This window comes from Agrilus planipennis, unplaced genomic scaffold (assembly GCF_000699045.2).
Source record: "Agrilus planipennis isolate EAB-ADULT unplaced genomic scaffold, Apla_2.0 scaffold239, whole genome shotgun sequence".
Taxonomy (NCBI): domain Eukaryota; kingdom Metazoa; phylum Arthropoda; class Insecta; order Coleoptera; family Buprestidae; genus Agrilus; species Agrilus planipennis.
This window is the reverse complement of record NW_020442381.1, coordinates 259,290-268,867: the sequence shown is the minus strand read 5'-3', so window position 1 is coordinate 268,867 and position 9,578 is coordinate 259,290. Positions and strand designations below refer to the sequence as shown.

The 9,578-nt window shown below is 35.3% G+C and overlaps 1 protein-coding gene across 1 annotated transcript in view; it reads right to left on the bottom strand.

The window, feature by feature from the left end:
• LOC108741718 (brachyurin-like) overlaps window positions 1-9,120 on the bottom strand; it is a 15,845-nt gene extending 6,725 nt beyond the window's left edge. The window contains exons 1-4 of the mRNA XM_025980098.1: window positions 9,076-9,120; window positions 8,551-8,676; window positions 7,200-7,300; window positions 6,973-7,139 (exon numbers count right to left, since the gene is read on the bottom strand). Coding sequence (XP_025835883.1) covers window positions 6,973-7,139; window positions 7,200-7,300; window positions 8,551-8,676; window positions 9,076-9,120 — 439 coding nt within the window. The remainder of the gene's footprint in view (window positions 1-6,972; window positions 7,140-7,199; window positions 7,301-8,550; window positions 8,677-9,075) is intronic.
• Between the last annotated feature and the right edge of the window lie 458 nt (window positions 9,121-9,578).

The following is a 9,578-nucleotide window of genomic DNA, read 5'->3' as shown; positions in this document are numbered from 1 at the left end:
TATTTATATAAATATATATTTTTTGAATTTTACTATCTGGCTATAAGAATAAGCCAGTTTACAAATTAAGTGTTGTAATTTTAGACTAAACTTTATAATCCACTTGGTACATCATAAAATGAATGTTCAAATTTTAAAAATTTAATTTTATCATATAAGCATTTAATAATTTGGCGCAGTCAGTAGTACACGCCCTCAAGATATATACGGATAGCGGAAAATTCGAGAAATAGGTATTGACAACAGCAACAAGTTTTCCTTCATTAACCTGCGTTAGTTTATAGTGGGTAAAAAGTTGAAATTAAATTTTCACATTAATATTTGATATTAACTACTGCTAAATATCAAAATGTCTCATATATAGCTTTTCCCCGCGGTTTCGCTCGCAGAAATTAATATTGTTTCTCCATAAAACCTTTTAACTCCCAATTCACCCTTACAACGTTTTCATTGTATGTAATGTCGTCATCTTAGATTTCAAATACAAACGTAACGACAACATTTCATCCTAAGGGGTTGATTTTTAAAAATTGCCAAAACACGTATTTGCTTAATTTCAACATTGAGTAACTTTCAGGTAAATCCGAGTACAAATAAAATATACTCCATGGAAACGTTGCGTCATTTGATTAATATTATCAAACAGCACATATATCAAGTTTCAAGTAAATTCAACCACAAATAAAGTATGTCCCAAACAAAAATTGAAACACCTTTTAACCCCCCCCCCCTTTGGAAGTTGAATATTTTAAAATGTCGAGATAGGTCTTTCAGAAATTAAATGACAGACCATTAAAAAAATCTGACCACAAATAATATATGTTCCATTTAAACATTGCAACTCCTCATCACCACTCCTCTCCCCCAAGGGAACGGGATAAGAAAAGATCCCATGTCCGTCTCCTGGTTCTAGGGTACCTCCCCACCAATTTTCAGCCAAATGGGTTCAGCCGTTTTTGAGTTATANTTTCATGTAAATAGATTCCGTTCATGCAGATCTAGCAGCAGCTACGTACGGAAAGTCAAATGGTCATAAACAAGACATGAAAATGCATGGTCAGATGGCATCGGGAAACTGCGTGTATTCCAAGTCACTAATACCCGGGCCACATCAGAAATCCGTTTATAAGGTACAAGCAGTAAACGGCACCAGCATAACTACCTAATATGGAACTGTCGTTTTGTCTCTCTACTTGGGCATACTAAGACGTTTCCCCTGACGTTTTATCGTTGCTAACTTTTCAAAACCCATCACTGGTACCGATTTCCTGACACTATCAGTTACTAGTGGAGCTATCCAAGCGGCGACGCCTGGATCAACTCACCCAGCCCTTACCACGTTTGGTCAGGCGACTGGCTACAGCTTTGCTTCAGTTACATTTACCTCGGACACCACATCCGCTTCGCCTGTGTACCATGATTTATCATACTTCATCAGTTTCCATCATTATTACGATCCAGCGGTCTAGTCATTTTTCCCAAACATTCACTATACAATTTCCAAACCAGCGCAAACCCATATCCACGAGTGCGTTTTCCGCAGTAAGGTGATCAACACTTTGGAAGCATATTGTATAGTTAACTTTATCAAGTTAATATTATCAACTTCTGGATGTAAGCTTCGACTTAATTCTGCTGGGGTTGGATGTGGGACTAATTTTATTTTGATAATAATCTAAATTGATCTGAGTTTGGGATAGGACCTCTATCCGTGTTCATGAGATTGTCTTTTTTTCTGAATATTTCGTAAACATGTAAAAGGAAAGGATTATCAAATTGACACTGTAAAGGTGTAGAGAACCTTTTTAATTTCTTCATTTCTTGTAATAGTTTTAGTAACTGTAATAATTATAAATCGTTCCACGTGGACCAAAATTAATTGTGTATAAAAATGAATTAGATGTAGGTACGTATGTCACAAGGTCAGACATATATAATGTTGCATAATATAAGGTTTATCTGGAGACACGTTGTGAAGATTTATCAGGACAAAAATTTAAAAAAAAATACCTACAAAAAAGTATGAAATACGCGGTAGCAATTGACACGTGTAACATGCAAAAAATCAACGATTTATAACTCAAAAATGCACAGAATGATACCAAATAAAAAATGTACAATTAGAAAGTACACTTATTAGATCTATCGATCTCGAAAAGCTTATTAAAATTAGGGCAACCTTTCCCATACAATACAAGCAGAGAGTAATTTATTAACACTCACAGTTACTCTTAGTTATTAGTAATTGCGATAAACTGTTTTAATACTATTTTCGTAGGGTGTCGTGTTCCTATATTATATTATAGTTTAGGCATTCCGTTGCTGTACGGTATCGTAATCATAATAAGAAAAAGGCGAGATAGGTTGGTAGGACACCTTCTCAGGCATAAAGGTCTAGTCAGAGACATATTAGATCGAAAAACCCCAGTTAAGAGGAGTAGAGGTAAACCTAGATTAGATTACTGTTCGCTAATTGTTAAGGATGTGGGATGTTCGAGTTTTAGGTGATGCGAAGATTAGCTCAGGATAGGAAATTGTGGAGGTGCGTGTCCAACCAGTCTTAGGACTGACGACGTTATGATGATGATAGAGAAATATCTGTGATACATTCTACCTGCTTTCTAATCAATCAATTCCTTGTTCTGTTTGGAGCAAAATAAAAAGTTATTAAGGGCACAAATAAAACATATATCTCGGGGATATAGTTAAATGATCGAGCACCTCAATCATCCACTCTATCAGAACCACCTCATTCAAGGGTCATACCGCTACAATAACTATAGTGCCTCCACTTGGTCCCATTTTGATAAAAACGCTGTGAAAGTCCAAGGAAGCTTTTGATTTGATGTACATCAATAGGTACTTATCACTTCTGCAGTGCTCTGATTGTTCGTGGTAAACTGAAACACCGGCCCTTGAAGCTACATGCCCCACGTAGACTCTTGAAACAAGTAATGTTTCTTACTGCTCAGTTTTCGACTCACCCTCCGAAGTCTTTCTCAAAATTTTTCATGTTGTCGCTGGTTTTCCGATTATAAATGATTATGTCAACGTGCTGTACTAGACGATTCTTCCAAGTCAAGCCATTCGACCCACAGTCTCCATGATATGGCTTGGATAAATCGATCACCGATCAGATTACCTCAAACTCTTATACTCCTGTTTGAATGGAGAATTGCATCTTTTCTTTGGCTCTAGGATACGATTGCAAAAATTCTCATTTACAGTTCATTATAGACCCAGTGAAAGAATGAAACATGTTGATTCTTTAAGCTTATGCTTAAACACCTGCGAAGAAGTTTTGAAAATTAAGCAAACCGATAACAGATGATAACATCATGTATACATACAGGTAAAGCTTTAAAAGATGGCAAAATATATAAAATTACAGTTTCAATTTTATTACGGGTAATTCCCCAAGTAGCAGATGGGAATCTACAACGACCTGACTACTATTAGTTGATCAATTTCCTTTGTGAAAAATACATGGAAAGATATATAAGGTGTTTCTGAAATAAGTAGTAAGCTTGCAGGAGATGATAGAGCACTACAAAATAAGAAAATTAAGTAAATGTTTAAATTTTCGGTTGTTTTTTTTTTCGTTTACTATGCCGCCCCCATTCCCTTACTCGTTTTCCTTGACTTGTAGAATGTTACAAATTGGTGTGTAATACAACATAGAGCATTAAGCACTTTGAATTGAAACCATATAAAGACATTATATCAAAATTAATAATAAGTAAATAAAATAAAAATACAAAAAATTTATAAAAAGGCTTATTATTGAAGAATAAATTTTTATTGTCGTTTCCTTGTTTACAGGTCGTATGTAACTTTAAAAACATGCCTAAATATTGTCTTATTGTTATGTTTATGTTTCCTTCACAAAAGGACCTCTATTTAGTACAATTTAGACAAAAGATGCTCTTCACATTACCCCTATCTGTTTATGGTACCTATCATTCCGACTGAAGAGGACCTTCGTTAGTCCTAGAATCGTCTGAAGTTGAGGTTTTAATCGGTAGGTCCGAGGACACTTTCCTCGGGAATCTAACACTACGCAGTCGTACGAGCGCATGGGTACCTTTTGAAGATTTCTCCTCTTCAACGAAAAAAAAACTGAATTGATATAGCTGTATATAACTCCATATTCCGTATCTTCTTCTAAAGTTTTTAAATAGCAGTTGTAAAAATTTTGCTTTAAATAAAATGGAAGCGATATTGGCAAATTAGTACTGTATGAAAATAAAGTAAAAGAAAATACTGGTATACAAGGGAAGAAAAGTAGGGAAAGAGCGAATATAAAGATAGGAGACGTAAAATTAGAAGATGTCAGATAAGTCATGACGGAAGGAGTAGTTGGGATATAAAGCAGAGGATAGCGCAGGGTCGAGTCGCCTTGAATGTTTGGAGCGCGGCGTTGTACGGATGCGAAACATGGGCGGTGGGCGCGGCGGAAAAGAAGAGGTTAGAAGCATTCGAAATGTGGTGTTACCGGCGAATGATGAGGATACTGTGGATACAGAAGTTTAGAAATGAAGATATACTAGAAAGAATAAGAGAACAAAAGAAGTTAATAAGAAATAGGCGAGATAGGTTAGTAGGACCTTCTCAGGCATGAAGATCTAGTCAGAGACATATTGGAGGCAGAAACGAGAGTAGAGATAGACCCAGATTAGATTACTGTTAGCAAATAGTTAAGAATAAGGGATGTTCTAGTTTTAGGGTAATGTGAAGATTAGCTCAGGATAGGAAAGAGTGGAGGTGCGTGTCCAACCAGTCCTAGGACTGACGACCTTGTGATAATAAATTGTAAAAACTGTACAATGACGAAACTTTGCCACTCAATGAACGTCCCACCTGCGTATGGTGCACGCCTTACACGTCCGTTACGGCGGACTGATGACATTTAGAGCTACTCAGGGTAAAATTGAGTCAAAAGTACACTCTGAAATGTTGATGTATAAAAATTAATTAGGTAAAATTGACAATGTCATATACTAACACAGTTGTATCTGTAGACACGTGCACGTGTAAACTGTAAATTATTATCAGAATGAAAATTTAAAAAATACCACAAAAAAGTTTGAAGGACACGCCAGCAGTTGGCACGTGTAGGGTAGAAAATTCCAACGATTTAATATAATACAAAAACGCACATGATGATGTCATATAGATATAATAAACAAAAAAATGAGTGTGGATTTATGAACACACGACAGAAGTGAAAACCACTAATTTTCCAATTTTAAACTATATATATATCTATATAATTAGATTTATGTTATGTAATGGATTAGTTTGGTGACTCAGCAACAAGATAATATTGATATTGTTACATAAAATTATTTATTCTTATCTCAGCACCCGTAAAGTAGTGTTAGTTACAAAACAGTTATATTTGTGAATTATTATATTAAAATACTATACTGATTACATGCAAAACGTGCCTGATAACGACTGAAGCCGAGTACCTATACATGATTTAGTGCTCCACCAATTCTAGCACGCTCAAATATCGAGTGGGCCGAGTAAATCCGACTCAGCGTCACAGACCCAAGCATAACGGTTAACTTACGTTCACTTCTAAGCAATAAACTAACGAAGTTTTCACTTCAATATTTTTTTTACTCTTACCGACCACGAAAACATTGAAATTAGGACAATATTTCATATAGAAAACTAACACAAACGACGAAGCCACCCCCTAACACACTCACATGTACTTTTAATTTTAAAAAGTAATAAATTTTGGATGTTAATAATTATAATACTGGTAGAAACAATTTTTTCATTATTATGTGCATTTAAAATACCTAATAATCTACGAAGTTAAACTCGCGCTGTCTGGCTGTTGTCTGTGAAAATTTCTTCCCGAAGTTTCGTCCGCCGAACGACCTTTAAGAGAATTTCGACCGAGATGACCACTACGCTACCCTTGAGAAGTCAGCTACAGTTGCCGGCTAAACATCAGGAAGAATGATCGGAAAACCCGAGTTTAGCTACGCACACTAGTGTTGCACAAATCTCCGCTTCCACTTCCGTAATTACAGAAGTTCCGCATACATTTTCACATGCACTTCTGCATTTTTGTAACGGAGGCTTATCGGAACTTACGAAAATGTTATTTCTCATCTTTTTGTAAATCAATATATCGGAACAATAAAACAAATCGTAAAAAATTATTAGATACATTTATTTGTTGACTGAACATGACTGTTTACAAAACACAATTTAAAATTTAAATAGAATTGCAGTGTTGTAAATTTTAAGTTTAAATGCAATTTTGAAGCCAAAAAGGAGTTCCATTTGGGATTATTTTGTTGATATTAACGATGCAAGTGTTGAATGCAAAATTTGTAACAAACTATTCGCAGAAAGTGCGCACAACCAAATTAGAGAATCACCTAAAATCATTACACTTCCGCTTTCGCCTCCGCTTCCGCAAAAATTTACTATTTATTTGTGTTTCCGTTATGACACTTCTCTTGCATCGCTAACGCACATTACAGACGATGCGACGAGCATGAATGCCTGCACAGATACTTTAAAATAAATAAAACACAGTAGTCATTTTCTATCCACATCCTCCTGTAACACCACATCCTGAACACTTCTAAACTGTTCTTTTCCGCAACGCCTATCCTTCCCTTTTTCCACCCATACACAGCCGTGCTCCAAATATATTTTTTTATATNTCAAATCGGTTAAAGACAACTGGCTGAGCGAACCACCACTATTGCATTTATTTACCTCCCTTAAGTGACAGCTACTTCTTGAAATAGCGGCTCTGTTATAGGTACTCTGTTATATAGACGTTGGAAAATTAGGAGAGTCTAAATAAATCCCACGAAACGCTGCCTGTTGAATGATTTAATGTTTACTTTAATGAATATTAATTATTTATTGGACAAAACTAAAATATGATAAAGTAAATTATCAACAATTTTGAAGGGGCAAAGAGATAGTTACGATTGAGGTTGGCTGGTGTTGGAAGATAGATAACTCCTAAGTCATTCTGGGCTGGTTGATTATTATAATTTTCATGTTGTTTGAACGTTGTGCTGGAAATGCGTTGTTGTGTCGGTTCAGATTGACGAACGTTATGCGCTCCAAGTATCACTTGTGCTGATATAAGTCTAATAAAAAAATAAAAAAGTAAATTCAATGAAGATTACAATAAAGAGCGAATGTCTTACCCGTCCGTCAAACAATGTGCGGCTGTTAACACGTATCTTTTGGTGATAAGAGATCCACCACAGAAATACCCCCCTTTATTGTGATTAAGTATCAAAGCGACCTAAATCAATAACAATAGTATAATGCATGTAAACAAACAGTTACACTTGATAGAACAGACATTCAGCTGAGGGTGAATGGTTAAGAGAAGAGCATGTTGTTTTGAACTCTAGTATGTTTTTTCAAAAATTATTTATTTATTCACGAATTTCTATTTTGCCCCCTTCAAAATAACCCCATCAGATATTATACACTTGTTCCGACGTTTTTTCAATCCTTGCTTTTGGCCAAACATTCGCGCACAAGCAATGATGTTTAAGCAGGGGCGTTTTCATGGTGCAAAAATGCAATTTTTGTCCTTCCACAAACCTAAGCGTTTGTAGTGGATTTGTTCGCCCAAAGTGCACATAACTTACAGTTAATATTCTGCCCTGTGGCAAGAACTCATGATGCACCACGCCCGCAGGGGGTAGAAAACTAAGTAAAACCTTCACATTCAACCTAACTTGGCGCGTTTCTTTCGGTCTTGGCTAGTGCGGCAGTTTCCATTAGGATAATTGAGCTTTGGTTTCCACGTCATAACCATAAACCCATGATTCGACACCAATTATGACACTCTGAAGTAAATTTGGGTCATCGCGGGCAGAATCCAACAGCTCCTTAGCAATGTTAATGCGAGCTGCTTTTGGTCGAAACTGAGCATGAGCAATTTTGGTACGATTTTCACGGCAACCCGTCTCATGCCCTATCAGCAACTATTGGTAAAAATCGAATGACAGGGGCTAATCGATGTGTTTAGGTCCTCAGCAGCTTCTCTAACAGTGATTCGACGATTGAACAATAATTTTTTCTTGACTTTATCAATGTTTTCGTCTGTTGTTGAGGTGCTCGGGCGTACAACACACTCTTCGTCGTTCACATCATCTCGGCCCTCTGAGAACATTTTGTACCACCGATAAACGTTGCTTCCGTCCAAAATAGCTTCCTCATATGCCACAGTCAGCATTCGGATGCGACCGCGCACTTAATTTTGTTTTTCACACAAAATTTGATTTTTGGAATAGGCAAAAATTGAAGTGCAAGCAAAGCAGCTGTCAAAAATTAACTGAACTTTCGACATGGGCAAACTTGCCAGTATAAGTGAGAGGCATGAGAACCAACATGACGCCACAAAAAAATCGAAAATCGAATATACGTAACGCCTTGCAAATTCAAAATTCGTCATACTTTTTGAATACGCCTCGTACATCATCGATTAACCCCCAATATCTTGATCAAATTTCACACATTCCAACTATTTTCAATGCTTACTTGGTATGGTAAAGAGTTTCGTGCAGCTTCATTACCTCCCACGATCTTTACTTCTTCAGAGGATGCAAACAAATCGGGTACTGCGGGAGCCGGTATAATATTAGACCAATCCCTAGTTACGTGAGCCTGTAAAAATCTTAAAAAATAAGTAATTTTTTTCGTAAATTATTAAAAGTGTAAACTTAATGGTAAATTGGGTCACTTCAATAATTTCCGAATGTGATGTCTGTAATTAAAGATAATCACTATTTATTGAATAAAATATATGCGTACACATTTATGGCTGGGGTTCAAATGGTCATAAGATCAGGTAAAAGTTGTTAATTTGTTTGACTTAAAGAACGTATTTCTGTTTACTTCAAAATTGAAACAGGAAAAAATCGGAATATTTGAAAATAAATATGATGTTCAGTTTTACTTACTACTACATTCATGAGTTAAATAATAATATATAGAAAAAGGTAGAATGCCACCGAACAAAATGCATAATTGATCTAAATTTCCAAAATAATATCACTGCTTTACCGTAACTAAGGAAAATATAATGAAAATTAAGCCAATTTCCCGCATCTCTGCTTGTCACACTGATACTGCAATAGAGCTTGTTAGAAAATTATTTTATAAGACTATCTTTAAAGTGCTTCTGTTGATAAAATTCTTGTTATGCCTTTCGTTGAAGCTCCATAAGTACGATAAACGATATATTTTAAAATCTGTTAGACATACTTGTATTTGGTTGCTCTACTCGAATACTCATAGAATATTTGTAATTGTATTTGAATTACTTTTCATTGAAAACATTTTATTAATTATTTGTATTTAAATACAAATTATTCTTTATATTATTTGTTTTTGCAAATGTTTTTTCAAATGCTTGTGATAATCCTTTTTTATTCATAAAAAATTTATAAACAATTGAAATAAACAGAACATAGGTAGGTATGATTATGTCTAACTTATTCAGAAAGTTGTTTTAATAATTATAATAATACAAATACATTCTCTTATGGAAAATCGCAGGCTAAGTA